At 36.9% G+C, this 21,109-nt stretch overlaps 1 protein-coding gene across 1 annotated transcript in view; it reads right to left on the bottom strand.

Moving 5' to 3' along the window:
* The window catches only part of LOC139140259 (sterol regulatory element-binding protein cleavage-activating protein-like), a 63,275-nt gene that overhangs the window by 19,653 nt on the left and 22,513 nt on the right, over positions 1-21,109 (bottom strand). The window contains 7 exon segments of the mRNA XM_070709383.1: positions 253-331; positions 848-950; positions 1,302-1,416; positions 4,920-5,128; positions 5,691-5,848; positions 12,169-12,331; positions 15,903-16,119. Coding sequence (XP_070565484.1) covers positions 253-331; positions 848-950; positions 1,302-1,416; positions 4,920-5,128; positions 5,691-5,848; positions 12,169-12,331; positions 15,903-16,021 — 946 coding nt within the window. The 5' untranslated portion in view covers positions 16,022-16,119.

Genomic DNA, 21,109 nt, shown 5'->3' with positions numbered 1-21,109 from the left:
GCAGTGACTGATATGCTGTTTGACACATATGAATGATGATAAAAATACATAAGGCATGTATTCTGCTACAGAAGTTTAGCTGTGGTATTAATAGATTCAGCAAGTTAACAGCCACTGAATTAACATTGCTCCCTGCTAATATACACGCAGAGATCAAATTGTGGAAAACGATATAGTAATCGTGTAACAGTTCAGTTTTCTTTCAAGTAACCTGCTTCAGCCTCCACCCAAAGACATGAATATGATACTTACGGACAGAAAAATAGACATACATAAATAGTATAAGATAAGTAAGGCCAAGCCATGTCAGTTCCACAAATCCTGGTTCATTCTGGTGAGAGAAAAACAATTCAAAGTCGATAAATACTAACAATTTTATTTCATTTCACAAACATCACGCAAAATACAATGAAACTTACATTGTTGATTCACTGATGTAGAAACGTTGAATCACATATTTACCAATTTTGAACAAAACCATTTTTCAAGATATTGCTAAAAAACATTTGTTTTTGAACAACCAACAGCTGGTTTGAGAAACTTCTGCTGATCCTATCATCTGGTATAAAGGCTTGCCCTGATAAATTGTTTGATGACCTTTACACATGCATTTCCACCCTTCTGATACCAAGTGCTATATTTGTCTAAGACCTTGAGAGCAGCCTTGAGTCTGGTGGCTGGTTTAATATATGACCTGGTTTCACAGCCATGGCTATCTATGACTACACAAGACAGGCAAGTGAAAAAGCCAAATACATACTTGGGAGTAATTTACAACCCTTTCACCACCATGGTTTGTCATTTACCAATTGTTATCAAAGATGTTAGTGGACAGAAAAGGTCTTACTTGGAAAAATATATGTGTCATTTCCTCTTCCTGGCTTTGGCTGATATTTACAAGGCTGTCTGGATAGATATGCTGAAGATGTGTCTTCACACCATCTATGAAACTGAATTTAGAAAACACATGGGTTTGTTACTTGCAACGAAAATACTATCTGTGACCAACGTCATTGAGTTCAACATGTAGAATTTGCTTAGAGAAATCTGAAGTAGTAACTTTTGCTACTTTCAAGTTTGACAATATGACTACTTTTAACTTTGTATTAAAGGTGTATTAAGATACAACTGTCAAATAGAGAAGATATGTACAATTCTCTGTATATGCCACTTGTGGGGGGGAACTCACACAGGTTATTAGGCAGCGACCTAATTCACTCTTGAGTGAGATTATTGAGAATGAGCAGGTCTGAACAAGAAGATACTTGGTAATCATAAATATTCCATGCTGCATCCCTTACCTTGCATTATAGGATTGCAGGACAACAGTAACGGAATAGGATATCACTCTTTGTCTATTGCGCATATAAAACCGGGATATTCCACTGTACTTCCATGGAATGCCAAATAATAAATCTGGAATAAAAGAGAGAACAAAATTCCATATAACATGCTAAGGAATGCATTGAAAGTATATCATCCAAAAATCCTGTACACTAGATGTCCCTTTTTCTGCCATAGAATCTTCAAACATGGTCAAACTTGAAAAAGCAAAATAACTGGCCACCAGTGGACTTAAGTCACGAATATTTTATAATAGTAGTAGTAGTACCAGTAGTAGTAGTAGTAGGTTTCATTATAGTGACTGGTGAAAAACAAGCAATGACAGGCATATTAGTCCTTTCAAAGTAAGTTGCATTTATTTCAGGACAACTGTTCCTGGAAAACATATTCATTAGTCAAAAGTTTTCGAAAACAAAACATAGAAGTTAATAAAACAACATGTCATATGAATATGTTGTATATAGTAGATGAAAGACACGATATAGGAGAGAGAAACGTCATCTAGGAAAGTATTGAATATTTACATGCAATGTAGAATTGACATCACTTTACACGTAACCAAGCATTCTTTACAATATGAAAGTTACCGATTTGAAGAACTGCCCAAGGACTCTATGAGTTTGGAAAAAAAGGTATTCATGGGCTGTATTTTCAGCCTTATTTTAGTTCACCAGTGAATAGCAATTTATCTCACTCAGTATTTGAACTTTAAGTGAACCGACGCTATCAGCATGGCATGGAAATGGTCTCCATAAATCATTCTAAATGGATTGAATCTGGTGGCATGTTCATACATTTGATGGAAGGGCTAAATAAAACATTAGGAGTCCCAATTCATTTGCTGAACTATTAAAGTCTAAGGTCTCTGCATCGACAAGTGCTGGCCACTGGTGACCTAAAAACACACATAATACATGACCTAAAATCATATTATATACATGTGCTATAAACATTACAAAAAAATCATTTGGACTGGCGACAGCAGATTTCAACTTAACTGGGTTTTTAAACTGCCTGGTAATCTATCATTTCTCAAGGTTATATGAGTCATATGGCTTAATTCTGAAATTCAAATACAACATACACATCTGGCAACGACTTTGAATTCCAAATCAAATCAAACCATCAATTCCACTACTCAACACTGGACAAATCCTCTTGGCCTATGACACTGAATTTCAACTGAGACCAGTGTATCTGGGCATGAACATTTCTCATGTCAATAACACTTGGTGGTTGCATTCTAGGGTAATCTACATCAGTTTCCATATTTCCTTACGCTTGGATTATGTCAATGTGATTGAATAAATGTAGATTAGAGAAACAGGTGTTTTTAGCGTTTACAGTTGCTTCTAAGAAAATATTGAATTATTTCCTTGCTATCAATTCAAATAACTGGTCCAGGAAATATTTTCAAATGGTTAGTTTCAAAATTCAGCCTTGTGTGTAAGCCTATCATATTTGGCATAAAAAAACATTTATTAGCAAGACTGATGGACAGGCTAGTTTACATTGACATCAGTCACAAAAGTCAAGTTGACCATGTTTTCAGTTTACACACTGGCTAGAGATGTCTAGGGGTCATTAGAAGTTGTGTCCTTGGCAGTTGATACAGTAAACGCCAGACATCTGATGTCTAGAATATGAATACAGACTGCCGACCTTGACCATCAGAGCATATGCTCGTTATTCAATGTCTGTGTTCAAACATTAAAGCTACCCTGTTGCATACGAAGAGGTATGTACACTGAGTTCCTCATTCCTCCAATAGACAATCCAGTAGTAATTCCACATGCCATCAACGGAGCAATGTTTGATGTTGCTTACATTCACCTTGACATATTTTACTTTATATCGGCAAGATGATCTTCCACATGGAAGTAGTAAGCTGTTTCCCAATCCTACGACAAAGACACGATAAGCCGTTGATGGGCGTAACTCTATTAACATGCCACTGTCTTAATGGCTAACAGAACACCTGTGAGATTGCATTATTGTACCAGTTTCTCCAATCACCACAAATGACCTTTATCTTTGCATGGCAGGAATTCGGTTGGACGACATGGTATCTGTCATTCAAGGTTCTAATTTTTTGGGAGACACTGCAAATACATTTCAGGCATGGCCATTTTGTGGATAGGTGCCACACAGACTAACAGCCAAATATGGACTAAACTTGCAGCAGCCACTCCAGACTACCTCTTTTTCACACAATAACATGTTGATGCCCCTATTCCCTGCAAAGGATGAATATGCATAGCTGTAACAAACAAACAAACAAACAAACAGTTGAAAGCTATCAGTACTATTGTCAAAACCAAGCATTTAAGGTCAGTTACCTCTTCCACTGGCCACATTGAGTACAAGTACACTAAAAAATACCGCAATTATACGGTGTCGCTCAAATTTGATCAGAATTGGTACATACCAGTATGCCCCAAAGATCAACAATGTATGTTGTTTCTATCTGTTCAGTGCAGGAAAATTCTACGTTGATGTTATGACAATGATTTCTGCACAGTACAACCAGAAAAACAACAAGAAATATTTTAAACAAGAAAAACAAGAATGACAAAAGTAATTAAGGTCTGAAACTTTAGGTACTGGAGGTCAACTTTAGCAACATGCATAGCAGAAAGGCAGCTAGCCCCCCTTAGTTTGACCACAGACTGTCTTCCTCCCCTCTACTGACGGTCTTCCTCCCCTCTACTGTCTATGGTTTGAGCAGGTCTGTTAATATGTAACAGTTCATAAACAATGACAGGAAATGACTCAAGTCAGTGGAGTAAGCCTGTGTCAAGCCTGTTTCAGAATTTCGCTTTTTCTTACCTCATTTGCACATTTTTGACACTGATGTGTTCATTTGAACAAATTCACATCTCAACCCCTACATCTACCTGTACACCAAATACTGAGACGGTAGCTTTGGCGGTATGGGAGCCTTTGTGTGTGACGGACATACATCCGCACATACCCACAAATATACAGACACAGACGCCACTTAGACTCATCATATAATGTATTTATATATAAAACCAAATGAGCTAAAAAACCAACAAACTGTCTGCAACCCTTATGTTGCCAGTCAGACTGGCATAAGCCCCTCACATGAACAGCAATCACTCAACAATAGGTAGAATATCTAAAGCCAAACACTGGACTCCGAGATGAGTTCATGCCAGGGTATTTCCACTGCACTTTAATTGTTCCCTTTAACAACACAGACATCACGTACGCCAAAAACTGATGGACCCTTTTAACCCTGCCTGACTTCTGGTATTTGCTTTAAAAGCCCACACCCTAAAATCGTTGCTGCTTATATGCAACCCAAAAACTGCAACTAACGGGGGTATTTGGGACAACAAATGGGGTATTTGGCACAACAAAGGATCACTTGGAGTACCACCACAAGGTAAACTTATTCCATGAAAGCAAGAATTGAGGGCAGCTGTGATACAATACATGTCTCCATTCTAAATGAACCATACCACTTTGATAAGTACCAGACACTCAAAACCTAGACATGGTAAAATTCATATTATACACTCGACTGGGCGTGCACTGCTTCTCTTTACCTTTCAGATTTGGTGAATAGTCGATAGTTGTTCCCTGATGTTTATAAATACTTTGGATAAGATCGCCGTCGCTTGAAAACTTTTCTTGCTGGTTCTCCCAGATGAGGGCCGGTGAGAGCATCAGGCAGTCGTGACGTGGCAGCACTTTTTTACTCTGGTGCTTTGGCAGCAGCTCCATCACGTAGTAACAGAAACTTTTGATTGAAAGGCTAGTGTTGAAAGAAACAGTATATTTTATTATTTTACAAAAACTATCCCACAGGAATCTTTTGGGAAAAAGTCCTCCAGCATCCAATTGGACTTCTTCACTACATTTGCTATTAAATTTCAGTGGTAATAATCTTTCTATCTACCGGTAGTAGAAATCTCATGGTAATTCTTATGGACAGTTTTAGTCTTGTGATAATCCCATAAGATTCCTACGGAATATGTTTCAGAAAATTGGTTGTACTCCATTCGTAACTGAAAAAAGTGCCATTTTATCCAGATATGGAAAACAACTAGCAACAATGGAAACACAACTTCCCCTTAGCTGTAACTGCTTTGTGATTTGACTCATTGAACATTCTGCTCAAGGGATCAAATAACCAGGCATGAATCAACTATGGGGTACATTACTGTTGCCTGTCCATGCATACTACGCTTACTATTATTATCAAATAGAGCAAACTTTGTATTTTTAATTTCTGCAATCCTAAACTACAAACTCTCACAAGTGCAGAAAGTTATTTATTTATTACAATTATTTCAACTAGAATGCTGCATACGTACCTATTATTGTACTTGAACTCATTCAACTCATTCAGCAGCTTGAAAACTTTTGACAGTGGTGCTCGGAAGGCGTCTGAGCGGATAAGGTTGGATTGCCAAGGTGATACCACAGCCTTAACATTGAACTGTTGTATGAAAGCAAGGGGAGGGCCATCAAACTGGAGAGAGAAAGCAAAAAGAGAAAAAACATTTATAAGTTTCTGTTCTCTAGAGTGTAACACTATCATCCACTTATTTCAAATTTTCCCTGTGAAAAATGAATTTTTCTCTTGATTTTCCCATACAGGCATCTGCAAATGTCACTATGTTCAGACAGATCTAACTGAAAATACAATTTGGAAAGGCTGAATAAACATCAAGAAAGCCTAGTCTGCCAACATAACTTTTCCATGATTGCAAAAAAAGGGCCAGCTGTACGTTGGAAATGAATAGTATTGAATTTATGTCTACATTCATTCTCTATGACCAGCTTATTTTCCCTGTGAAACCATATCAAACTGATCAGCTTGTTTTATTGTACAATGGTGACAAAATCTTCTCATCATTTCAGATGAACATCGACTTGCGTAGGAAACAGTGAAAGCCAAAACAACATCACCAACATTTTATGTACACATTACTCTAGTCTAAATAGAGAAGTTTGCTGACCAAAGAGTACATTTCTAAAATAACCTCGAGTTCCTATTTTAATACCACATATAAAATACAATGTTCAAATAAATTTGACATCAAGAAGAACTGCATGTCATTATAAATGGTAACATTCATCTCTTTTCCCTGACTGTATGGTCCATGATATCATGCAAGAATGTGATCATAAATTCAAGCAGACGCCACTTATGTGCATGCATATTTTCTGATATATATAAGGTTATGCCCTGTCAGAATAACGATAACAGTAGTTTAGCATGGTGTGGTGTCACTGTCGTTGGGACGAAAGTGAAAGAGTCCGGTGCATTGACGTTAGGTACTAACTCCTTTCAGACAAATGGCAAATGAAAAATCCAAAGATGATCAATACTAGTCTTAAGGGACAGAAAAATGTAAATATCCTGCTACCACATCACATACAGTAGTATTCTGCTGTAAGAGGGATGTCTGAATCATTCTGTTCTTATCAGATAAAATGGTGTCTTCAGTAAAGCAATAATTGCTGTCGATACACTGTCTTACATCAGACTCCAATCAGCCCAGAAGAAAACACCTAAATTATTTTTGTTCAAATGCTTGTTGGAAGTACTGTAATAATGCTGAACTTCTGGGAGACCTTTGCTGGTTTACATCTGCCTTCCCTGTGACACAGTGACCTTTAACCCCAGATCCAAAAGCACGACTATTTCTGTCATTGAATGTCTACAAAGAGGACATGCAATTTCAGCTGGTAGTGGTCGTCCACCACAAACCACTAAGTAGCATATTAGATATCCTATCATGATATTATGGTAGATCGCAAATAACCAAACCCCTAAAACATACATTTTTAATACTTGCCCAGCTTAAAGTATTGAAGTACTTTGTAGATCTACTAATTTATCTCAAACAAGTGCCCAGGCTGATAAGCACTTCATAACACCGGTGCACCTGCTGCAAATTTCACTACTCTGTCATATTTACAGAGGTCAACAAGTATCAAGATATTTCCCACAATACTTGATCACTCAAATTTTCAAGATAACCATAAACATCTTCTTTCAGACCACCAAGGACTACTTGAGGTATTGCTTCTACACAACATTCAAAATACGATCAATCTGATTGCTGGTGATCACGAATCAGTCTTTTGGCTGGATTCAGAGAAATAATGATTAAAGCAAATATAGTGGGTACCCTAAATATCATAACGTTTTAAGTACAAACTTAATCAATCATGTTGTAATGAGCATATACCTTACTAGCTTGTGAATTATTTATTCCTTTAACACACAAACACTAACAGTACCATTTATATAATAGCGTCAATGATATGACACTGTGCTCCTCCGTGCATTTAGCGGTAGGGATGCAAGGAGAGGGGTTTGGGGAATGTTGCTGAGAAAGATGCAAAGAAAGGGTGGAAATGACAAACTGTAATAAAACCTATTGTTTTTTTAGCAGTCAGCGTCCAGCTTGGTATAAAACATGCCATCTTGTACATGAAGGCAAAAAACATAATTTTCACATGTCCACCAAACTTGGAATTTGCATAGATGTACATAGATCATCCAAATTGATTTATCTGCAAGATTTTGTATGTTCCTTGCTACAAAATTCTTACCCAATTGAATTATAGCAGGAAAACATGCACGCATGATTGGACAGTGTGGACTGTATATTGCATGCACTACATCTGCCGTGATGATGGATTGTCAGACGACCACACTGCATCATGAAGTTTAAAACGAAAATATAATTCTAAACAAACTTTCTTCGTGTCATTGATAGCCTTAATTTTCTTTGGATATTGAATGGACACATTCATTAAAGACGTCACTTTAGCTTGTCATTGATAGTGAAATGATATTTTGCAGAAACTTGATCGGTCCAGCCAAGTACACATGCTTACTCATAACAGCTGGACTGCGATGATCATAACATTGTTTTGTGATATTCTGATACAAAATTAAAATAATTTTATTAATATGTCGCATTGACTATAAAGTTACAAATGTTTCCTTGGGTGTTGAAACATGTTAGCATAGTGTGTTACATTGAATCAACACACCAAACAGCAATGTTCATGTAAGAACAACCTGCTCGATTTCCATGGACTTTCTGGTCCGTCCATCACACTACTGTCTGTTTCCCCTCTTAGCTACCAAAAATCCTTAGTAAAGTTTCAAATTCAGTCTCAAAAGTTTTGAGTAAATTTCAAAATTGACTGTATTAATTAAATTGTCAGTTATCAACAAATTCCTTGTGTATGCCAATATAGCTCATCTCAGAACCGGACATACTTATATACACACAAGATTTGGCAACACCCTGACAATTAAATAATCTTAAACAGCACTGATTTACATTTACAAATTATTCTATGTGAAGTAATTCTTCAATTGCAGATACTATGATAGAAGAGTTCAGCACTGCCAAGATATGAGTATAGCACACTGAATTTTGAACCAGCGTTATGAAATGACTGAACTGTGTCACAATGAGTTTCTTTTATTAATCAATCGTTTCATTTTTTCTAAGATTGTAGAGACTAAAGGTTAAGGATATTAGTAACTTTAAACCAGGAAAAAATACCAATAAGTGGAAAGGATCAAAAGAAATCAACTTATTTATTTCTTTCTTTACATGTTACAAAACCAGAAAGTAACACATAATTCTAATTTAAGTGATTTTAGGCTAGTTTTACAAGCTTACTTGTCAATGTTTGATGATATAAAAGAAACAAAAAACCACGAATAAACCTCAAAAGCAACAAAATTCCAAGCATAACATTACACGATGGTTCAGAATGTTCATTTACAAAGTTCACTCAAAATGTACTTTGAAAACGATAGTATTTTGACAGCTGTACCGCGGCTACTTACTAAAAGTCTGTTGAAAAAGTCAGTAGGCCTACTATTAAAATCGTTGTTTTTCAGGTCAACAAGTGATTGAATCAGAAACATGTGTCATGAAACAGTAAAACAACAACTGATAAATAAGTAACTTTTCTAAAGAGTAACTTGAAACGCCTCGCCTGAAAGAAAATTTCATCCCGTTTCACAGAAACTGACTGCGTATTCGAGCGTCACAGCAATGAACGGTCGGGGAATCCCCGCGAAAAATCACTCACACATATGTACTCGTCCAAAACATTGATTGTTCACTTTTGAAACAAAAAACCACGAATAAACCTCAAAAGCAACAAAATTCCAAGCATAACATTACATGATGGTTCAGAATGTTCATTTACAAAGTTCACTCAAAATGTACTTTGAAAACGATAGTATTTTGACAGCTGTACCGCGGCTACTTACTAAAAGTCTGTTGAAAAAGTCAGTAGGCTACTATTAAATATCGTTGTTTTTCAGGTCAACAAGTGATTGAATCAGAAACATGTGTCATGAAACAGTAAAACAACAACTGATAAATAAGTAACTTTTCTAAAGAGTAACTTGAAACGCCTCGCCTGAAAGAAAATTTCATCCCGTTTCACAGAAACTGACTGCGTATTCGAGCGCCACAGCAATGAACGGTCGGGGAATCCCCGCGAAAAATCACTCACACGTATGTACTCGTCCAAAACATTGATTGTTCACTTTTTAGCTGCATGATTCAGCCTGCCGAAATATTTTTTTTGTAGATAAATAATTGAATTTATTACTTTTTTATTTAGTTTGTTAATGAAAAGTCATTTTAATATTTTTAGATGCTTTAAAAATTTCAAAACCTGCTAAAAAGCGACTATTTGGCCAAAATTCAAACGAAAAACAGGAAAACCAAGCTCGAATCATGGGCTATTTCTCTATGAATACTCTCAGTCTCTTTAAGCTTACGCATATTACTCTCGCCGATGCACGATTTTTGCATCGAAATTTTTCACTCATTTTCGTTGGTATGACTTTGAAACTCCAGGAAGCGATTGAGAAGAAAGGGTTACCTTGAATTATTGAGGTTTTTGCTGATAATTTGCCAAATTAAATGAGAAAAAACACTACGCAAATTTCCACACGCTTACACACTGACTGTTTCAGAGGCCGGCCTTTCATGTTCGTGTGGTACTACATGTGGAGGTAGTAGAGACTGAGGTTTCTTGCACGGTCGCGCCGATGAAATGGGAAGCTGAAATTTTCGCTCGTAATTTTACAAACGAAATCGTAAATCCACTCAAAACTTCGTATTTTTTGACATATTTGAAACCCATGAGGAACGTAATTCATTCTCCCCTGCACAGTATTATAATAAAAGGAGATCGAAACGACATGCATGTCCAGGACCAAACGCATGCATGATGTCGAGACTGAGGTTTCTTGCACGGTCGCGCTGATGAAATGGGAAGCTGAAATTTTCGCTCGTAATTTTACAAACGAAATCGTAAATCCACTCAAAACTTCGTATTTTTTTGACATATTTGAAACCCACGAGGAACGTTATTCATTCTCCCCTGCACAGTAAAAGGGAGATCGAAACGACGTGCATGTCAGGACCAAACGCACGCAAGATGTCCGTCAACATCCATTAATCTCGTAATTTACACTGACAGAACAAAAACAATTTGATCGAGCATGGACGTTCTAACGTAAATGCATCATAGTCTATCGCATTTTCATGTAAGCCAATACACTCACTTGTACGCTCTAAGTTCAATTATAATGTCAATTCAACACGATCTGGTATTTTCGCTGATAGTGAGTGTGCAACGTGAATGGTATGCCATGGAGGTATGCTAGTGTAGTCGTTAAATAACACTGATCACGTGGTGTGACAAAATAGTTTTACGGAAGTTGTTGACGGAAATGACGTCAATTTTGCCTCTCCCAACTCTATAAGCTTCCTCAGTTACGTAACTTCGTCGCTAATAATGTAATTTTTTTTTCAAATGAGAGTCTTATTGAAATTTCTTCAATATTTTATAGTTTGCTTTGTGTCTGTTTAATCCAATTATGCATACATTGAATGGATACTACAAGGATAGAGATTAAATTTAAAATGCATAATGGAAACAGTTGTCCACAATCCATGTTGTTTACATGAAATCTCACCAAATAATACTTGATATAAGGTCATGACCTCGCTGCAGACACTATGATTCGACACAGATCAGTGGCCACAAAGAAACTGACCAATCAGCTTCATTCTCATGGTGATAGATAATAGCTGTGAATTGTCTGCTGTCTGGATGTAACAATTCAGTCTAGACATGTTTTGTAATCACACTGCAGAATTGGATACATGGGTTACCTAATCCCACCTCTCTCTTTCAAACCGAGATAAACAAGAAATTATTTGCTCTGCTTCAGCTGGTAGATGAAATCAAAATCATCCTTTCCCTCATCAGAGAAACCACAGAAACTATCTTTTTGTTGAAAATTTTGACTTCTTTTTAAAAACTATTTCAGGTCCAATGGTGAAATTTGAAGTAAGATGAGAGAAAGTGAGGCTTGGGGCAGCGTAGTACTTATAATACTATGGCAACAATACAATTATCTTTTTTCACAGAAGTATGACCATCCTCGTGAGCCAGCACATTATTTTTGCTCCACGACACTTCCCAGAAATCAAGTGGTGATGCATCAAGGTCTAGAATCAACAATGCAATGGTTTATAATGGGTATAACCAATGGAATTATTCCTCTCACAGGAAACAACACATTTACAGCCTTTTCCCCAAGATATCTTTGTCCACTACTTGCTTTGAACCTAATCTGCTGTAGGGTTGTGGCTGCAGAATACATGTATCCCATGGCAAAGATAGTCTTAGTGATGTCAAACATAGTCTTAGCAATGTCAATGATAGACTATGCCAATGATCATAAGATGAGAACAGGACTCTTTTTTTCAATCTTACCCAATTGGGAGTGGAGGACTCCACACTAGCCTCTGGGGTACTTGGTGTGGGAGGTTGGGTTGGTCTGTTCTGACTCTTTCTGAGGGGTAAACTGTACTCTTTCACAGGTGTAGAGAACTCCAATGGGGCATAGCCAGGCAGTGGTAGGTTGACCAATGGAGCACTGAGAGAAAAAGACAACAAGAATGTGGTCAGATGAAAATTCCCTTCTTTTTAATAGATTAAATGATGGATGCAATCTCTTTCTAAATGTCTTTACCATGATACGTGCAATCTGACTATATGAACAGAAAACAGGCTTTTGGTTCTATGTATGTAAAAACAATACACACCCTACTATTTAGAGTGCACTAGTTGGTCAAATTAATTTCAATAATGTCATTTAACCGGGTCAGTAAGATATCTTTTTACATGTTAATCAATGTCAACCCTCCTTGTTTTAAAAGGTGAGGTTGACAATCAGTATAGTTCACTCACAGGTTGATAATGTTTACCAGCGACTACTTTGACAAATTTGTACAGTTTGCACTGAACAAATATTTACGCTGATAAGGAATTGCCTTGCCAAGTGAAATGATAAATCAGATCAGCCAGGAACAATGGAAGACCTAAAAATACCTTCAAGGGTATGATCTGAGAAAGGGTAATCAATGAAGGGCTTCTTTCAGTAAAATTACACAGCATTTGTATGCTTAAACTTAGCCAGGCCAACTTTTGGCAGGTTAAAAGGACAAATAATGTTACTCTCTAGGTACATGATGTCAACATTCCTGTTTGTAAGCAGTTATTTGGCATGTAGGCTGTCTATCGTTTCTACTACGAGTTAGTGCAGCAGGAACAGTTTTCCCGAGTAAGGGGAAAACCATTTGATTTCTGGGGGGGGGGGGTATGGAGGATTTTGAGAAAAAAAAAAATGTCGCCAGGTGAGATAGAAGAAAAAAAATTGATCCTGTCATGGCCTGAGAAAAAAAAATTGTCATAACAGACGGAAGTGAAAAAAATTGTCATAATGCACCAGAAATTAGCAAAATTTGGAAACCCTATTCTCATGTATTCTTTGCCGGCGCGGCGCAAATGTTTTTACCACAAGCAATTCTTATATTTTTTTCCCAGCACTTATGATATAAGCATGCACTACATAGGTCTACTTACACCTCAGTGCACTCAATGTTTTCCTTCCCTTTCCTGACCCAAGAAATCATATTTCAGGATTTCTGTTGCAATATCTCAATGGCATAGGCACTATCTAAAGGGGACTTTTTGACTTCTGTAAATTGTGAAAATTTTAAAACAGAAGACAGGAGTCAATAAACTAGTGTTAAAATCAATATAGTATTCTCTCAATATAAATATATTAGGAAGATGTACAAGTTGACAATGAAAAATTGAGGAACAACAAATGTAATGAAATACAAGGGAGAGGGTCACTAAAAAAATTGAAAACTTAAGGGGGCGTTACTCAAAATGTGGAGAGGAAGAAGGGGGACGGGTTACTCAATATATTTTGGCGAAATAAATTGAAACACATCTCAGATTGCCACCATTGCACACATCCATTTCTCAAAATGTTCAATGCGAGAAGGGGGTACCCCCTCTCGTGTGCTCTCCCCCCCGGCTCTTCTAACAGTGTTACTGGTAAAAGACAAATTTAAAATACCTATCGGATTTGCACTACACTGGACTGTGGCAGCACATCAATTTCTCAAAATTTTCAAGGATCTAGGACAAAACTGAACTGTTGTGAATTCATCCTTTATTATCACAGAGACATGTTTTCATTTACCTCAGTTCAATGACCATTTTGACAGTTAAACATACCATATTCATGCTTTTCATTAGAAGCTGGCAGCTGGAGAAATGACACAAGAAGGTCACAAATTTTCCGTTCCTGTATATTTATTTATCTTCAGTCTCTGGCAAACAGAACTGTTTTTCACAAATTGTATTGTCATTGTTTGGTTGTTGAATATTGTGATACAAACACTGATCATGCATAAAATGTAAAAAAATATTGCAGTGTTCAATGTCATTTTCAAACAGTTTTACCAAATGCAAAATAACCTGAAACTCCTCTCAGATTGCACCATTAAACACATCAATTTCCCAAAATTTCCAATACGAGAGGGGAAACCCCCTCTCGTGCTCTCCCCCTTGGGGTGTTCTAACAGTTTCACTTAGTAAAAAAAAATTAAAAAACACCTCTCAGATCGCACCAGACTGCACCATTGCACACATCAATATCTTAAACTTTCCATGCAAGATAGGGGAAAGCCCCTGTGACACTTTCCCCCTAAGCCTCTCACGTGTTCTCCCCCTGTACTTTCAAATTCTGCCCGGTCAGATATCCTAGTGAAAACCTTGTCATAATACCCATCCAAATTAAACAATATACTATATGGTTAGATACTGCGTGAGCTTTTATATCTTTATTTTATTGTGACTTGCAATTTCATTTTGATGGGTTCACCTTTTTTGAACCATCATGAGATAACTGATGATAGTCTAGCAGAGTACATCAGGATTTCAAAGGTCTTTACTGTTAAATTGCTGTATTTTGTAAATTTTACAAATACATGTATTTGTATTTAACTTTTCTAAGTGGGGGGATCAGTCAAAATTTCAGAGTTAGAGAGGGGAGTTACTCAAATTCATCATGGTTGACGGGGTGGGGGGGGGGTGGGGGGTGGTGTCACTTGAAATTTCTGAGTTTCAGGCCGTAAATAATGACGCTCCCTTATATACAACGCATCACAAACTTGATGACAAAGAAAAAAAATTTGCATTGCTACTCCATTTGAAAAAAAAAATTGATGCAGCTCTGACAGTAGAAAAAAAAAATTGCTGTCACTGTGACAGGAAAAAAAAATTTGCTCCCATACCCATTTCCTCCATACCCCCCCCCAAAAAAATCAAATGGTTCTCCCCTAATGTCAATGTAAACGTCACTCAATCCAGCTCTCATAACCCTGCCGGAATTAGTGTTTATTATTAAAAAATACAAACAAGATCCTCAATCAGTTATTTTGAGTTTACCAAAAGTGGTGTTACTTTTTCATAGTTGGCAAGATCAAACCTCTAAATAACTCATTTGCAATGCAAATGTATGACTACACAGTTATGTACACCATGATGGAGGGCCAGTGTGCTGGCATTTAAACCTGTGTGAACTCTTGCAAATGAAATGCTTCTCTACACGGCAGTAATAGTACCCAGTCCATTTTATTGATAAAGAGGGATTCAATTTTATGTCGCAGTACGAGGAACTACTGGGTATCCTGATTAATTTTGTTCTGCTCACTTCAGACATAAACTGTAGTACATATTACACTTTCCCACTCACATACCATTCAAAAATGCAATCCATTTAGATATGACATTGCTGGTCGTGGGTGTTAAATTTGTATCATATACAAAGCTTTTAAAGGTTTACTGACGCACAATCACGCCTACACAGTTATTGTGGCCTGTTTGTCAACTTCAAAATGGATTTCCTTTTATTACAGCTGTCTCAGAAAATCTGACGTTTTCCTTTCAAATGGATATTTCATCTTTTTAATGTAAGCCATAACTGTAGGAAAGATTCAAAATTTTTCTCCTTCAGATATCACTTGCACAAAAATGGAAAAGAGGCAATTCGACGTTATTCTTTACTTTGTCATTAGGCAGATTCTAATATACCGGTATGAGAAAGACAAAGAGAGCGCATGTTCAAATCATAACCTTCTCATACTCACCTGCAAATAATCGCTATAAGTATTGTCAAACAAATCATGAACGTTGGGTGACTGGAACAAAACAGGCCGTACTTGTAGTACACCTGGGACACCATGTTACGTAGTCTCTTGGTCGCCATCTTTGACTGTCTTGGTTTGTGAGGTGCTATGTGGCGGTTGGCAGGTGACTCTGGTAACAATGATGGATGATACGAATCCTATGCTAGCTCATAATAATCTGAAAGACAAACACAAACATTTATCAAGCTTTACAACAGTAACTGACTTTAAAATTTAAATGAAACACGCGCTGTGAGATTCCTTGCTGGTCTCTTTGTTAACATTTGACAGAATAATTCACAGGGAAATATCACATTATGTACAAAGATGGGACCTAGTTTGGAGCTGAATCATTTTTTCACTTGGACTAGTATAAATGTAATCTGTGAATCCTGTGAAATAATGGTGGTTTGTTTGTACATACCTCAGAACATGGATTGTGGTTAAATTAACAAACTATCACACATTTACTAGTAACCCTAGAAATAATTTAACACTAATTAAAGAAATGCACTGTATTGCTTACATTAAATACAAGATCATAAAAATAACATGACTATGTATTTTGACAGAGACATAATGACTGAATATAATAACATTCGGCCAAGGGACATCAAAACTGTCTGCCTCAGAGCAGAGTTAGTTGGTCAATACAGGGTCAACTCAATCAATATTTCAGTCAACTGGATCCACCTTGTAACAACACAAATCTTTCTTCTGAACTGAGTTCATCTTTAACCAACTACAAAGACAGATGCACAGACAATGCCTTCATTGATTTCTTGTTATGTCCTTGCTCACTGGGCATGAACTTCTTGAAAGGTTTGTTTTGCAGCACGGCTAGACATCAATTCAAAACCCTGTACTGTTGTCCTCCTTGTGTTTCCACAACAAACATGCAGAGGTCTAGGTCACCAATGGTTGTATGTTGTATCTACACATACACCTACAACCACACACGGGTGAGGGCAACATGCTATTTTTTACAGGCAGGGGGAAAATTTATTCAAAAAGTGTATACAGTATGGTTTGTAGTTTGATCAAAGCAAAGGCGGTGTGGGAATACAAATGATATTTCCTACAGGGAAAAAAGCATGTATTTACCAGTGTTCCATCTACAGAGGGGATGGGGATTCCCCTTTTGTTGAGATGTTGGTACCCCTAGTAATTTGTCAAGGGGAGAACAGCCCCATGAAATGGTGCTAGTCACACCTTATAAGATCTTACAAGATACAAGTAGAATGCACGAACTGATGAAATCACCCCTAAATTTTCTGGTAAAGGGGGAAAATCCCCCCCCCCCCCCGGTTGATGCCAGCCTGGATGAAACACTGATTTACTAGTCCATACTTAGGAGAAAACATACTTTGTGACTTTAATATTTGTCTGTCCACAAGGCAATTTATGGTAATGGCCTACTGACTAATATTTATGTGAAAATGTTGATATATTTGATAACTACTTTAGTTGAGAATGCCAAGAATGTTTGCTGAAATTATTTGGGTACAAAGGACAACTGTTTGCAACATCAATAATTGTCATACATTTTACCTTCCAATTGATAAAGAAAAAAATCTCAACTTGCCCTAAAAAATATGGGAACTTTAATTACTCTAACGTTTTATCTTTCCTGCAAATAATTCATTTTCAAACATCTGCAATCAGGTGGCAAAGCACATAGATTTCAACCCAACATTCCTTTAATACTAGTAGATTTCAGTGTATCGATGTCCTTGTGTATCATTCCTGCAACCACAATTCAATCCAATCAGGTGTAATTGCATTGTGAGCAGTTATCGGTCAGAAGGTCAGAACAGTGATAATGTGCACTGACGGTATACAATGGGAAGGATCTGACAAGATGTTAGAGATACTGCAGCCTGGGGACTAAATACCACTTGAAATGAATGAAGAGACAACCTGTGTGTATCACCAAAGGTTTTTAAACACATACCCAATACCAGACGAAGTTACGGCAAAATGGTGATAGTACAAAACTTGAAATGTTGCACACGCCGCTTGAAGATGTCCACTTCAAATTTTCACAGGACACAATAACCTGCCAGGTCAATGGCATTGGCACAGATAATGTATTGCACAGTCCTTTAAAGTAAAGGACTTACCTCATGATACACCTATCTCAATAGATTAAAATATCTGGATGTACTTTGTATTTACACAAACTATTCTTTCTATCTATCTTTTGTTTCTCCCATACAGTATTTTAATCAGCATACAACAAAGGAAATTTCACCTGGACATCAACTCTTGGGTTATCTGACCCTTTTTCTATTCTTTTATTGTAAGTTTGAGTTGACTGAAGTCATGTCAAATGTCAAATTCTAGTGTTGACAAACATGATCATTTGGAGGCTCCATACTGTGACACATATACATAATTTTCAAGGACTAGTTTTGCAAAGTTATGTATTAACATTCTTTTTTTACCTGACCTGGTGGTGATGATGTAGGTCAGTAGTGTACGTACATGTACATGTAGCAGTGACTTTTTGGGTAACTTTATTATTAAAGAGAAATAATCTGATTTTGCAATGATTGGACCCCTAACAATTAAAAATTTACACTATTTTATCAGCATGTTATGGTAGGTAGCTGTTACCAGAATGAGAGTTTTGATAGCATAGTAACACCAGTACACATTTACAAAACACAATAGAACAGTTCACTGGTACGTTGATGCAAGTATGTCATGGGTTTTCCCTCTGCCCTTGTAAATAATAATAATATAATCTTGTCGTAATTTAACACTTCGTCGTCCATTGATTATTAAAATCGATGGACGTTGAAATCTTGTCAAATGAACATATCGCATGTGGTCTCCACAAAAAATTATTGAAGTGAGAAATATCCCAGTTTCAAAATGAAAATTGCGTATTAAAACCAGAAAACCATTATTTAAATGTAAATGTGTGTTGAAAAATACGAGTCTTTTCAAATGTTTGGATATCAACCAAATTCAGCATCTTTAGTTGTCCTGAGTAAATTCTCTTCTACGGCTCTAGTATCTCATGTTGGATGACCTATGAACCTGCATCAGTAGCATCAATTTCTGTTGTTGTGTTTCATGCAACCTTCAACCATACAAGAAAGCAGTCTAAATCTGTAGCTGGAGCTGTACAGTGTATGTACCAAGTAATTTGCAAGTGCATACAAGAACCTCTTGTACTATGTGGCACAATAATCTTTACTGTAAGACAAATCAGTGACGTTTGTTCAAAAAGATTCTACAATCCTTGGTCATAAAACTGCATGGGTGTTTATCCTGCAGACTTAACGATCGTAATATTCTAAAACAGATCACAAAATGCCACTACAGGCACGTATCCATTGTTCATTACATTTTTTGCTGAATACGGTATTTGAGTGGAACTATTTCAGTCTGACCTAGCAAGGTACAAGCTTAGCGTAAAAAGAGACAGGTACTTAGTGTGTATGACATACACTTCACTACATTGGTATGCTTTCAGCACAGTACAATCTCCTAAATGATATAACTGAAATACTTTGCTCTCAATATGAAATGAGGAAATACCTGCCCCTACACTTTATGGACAGGCTAATCTGGATCGTAAACTAGCAAATAAACCGATGTTCATGAATTCTGTTCATATTCATACACACCATAGTTGAGCTTATTATTATAACTACCAGTATAAGACAACATGCATGTACAAATCACATCATAGCACAACATTTCAACTTTGATCCACAGACATCAATACAGATATTTGAATATATTATTTGCCTGGGATAAAATTTAAATAACAATTGCATCAGTCTTGTTTGCAGAGAAAGTTGCCACAGTGGGCAGATGCACTCGGCAGGACATCTTTTCATCACATCAAAACCTGCAAAGCAAGTACCTGACTTTTTCACTTCACAAATTCAGTGAATGCAGGTGGAATTTCATGTCAGTTATATTCCAATTTCAATACCTGGACCACAAACTCACAATTATTTTTTACCCTACTTCCTATTTCTATAGACGGTAGAAGTGAGACTGTCTATGCTACTTCAAGCTATTCATAATAATTTCGACTGTACGGCTTGTTAATCAGCAATACACTCACTTCCCCTTTGTCTTGAGATCATGAGCTCACAGTAGATTTTATCTGTACGAAGGCCACCTGTATCTCCAACATATCTCAATGAAAACTACATCTACATGTATTCATGAAGGATTATGCAACACTCATTAATCTCAATATTGCAACTTATGAGCTAATGATGAACTGATATCAAACAAAACGCTGAGACAAAACGCTGGCACCAAACTCTTCACTTGTAATCACATAATGCTTATTTGGCGATGTATTGATGGTATGGAAATGAACCTTTCAAATTCAAGGTGAGCATGATGCAGGGATTTATTGCTTCTGTCTAGACTTTGGGTCAATGACCCAGGGATCCAACTAAAACCATGGAAAAACATGTCACCTCTGATATCTATTCTTCATTACTGCAAGTAAACCTACATTTCAAAGTGGCAACAGCTTGAAAACGAAGTTTATTTATGAATTGGAAATTAATCCCCACATAGATGCTGCAAATATTAAGTTATTAGATAACCTTCAGTACTGCATGGAATTATGAATAAAAACAAATCCCATAGTACTTGCATCGTGGTTCACTTTTGCCCATTGATGGACGGACAGAACAGACTAGCCTTTATTATTGGTACACCTCATTTTAGGGTCAGTCTACGCAAACATGAATCTTACAGAAACAGCTCATCAATGAATCTCATCAAAACATGCAACATTTTTGATTGAGAAAAGTCCATTCTAAGCTGTTCAATGGTAATCAGTCCCACTGTGAAGAGGAAAACAAGCATTCTCCATATGAAAACCTATTCCTCTTCCACAATACAGAAACATACCTGTCTACAGCCAGAATTAAGATTTTTCTCACAATTTACAAGATGTAGTGTGTAGTAACACTTACACAGTTCCATTTCACCAAATTTGCTAACAAAATCAATATTGACATGGTTTAGATATGGTATGCTGTCATGGGACAAATACTGTTGAGTCTGACAACAGCCAATGACAGGATTCAGTGTGTGTGTATGTGTATATTATGGTTACAGTAGCCAATTGATGAAGTCAACAGGTATAAAGCCTGTGCCACAGTCACTCCACGTGGAGT

The sequence above is a fragment of the Ptychodera flava genome, chromosome 9, assembly GCF_041260155.1.
Source record: "Ptychodera flava strain L36383 chromosome 9, AS_Pfla_20210202, whole genome shotgun sequence".
NCBI classification, from domain to species: Eukaryota; Metazoa; Hemichordata; class Enteropneusta; family Ptychoderidae; genus Ptychodera; species Ptychodera flava.
Note: the sequence above shows the minus strand (reverse complement) of the source record. Positions and strands in the feature narration are given on the sequence as shown.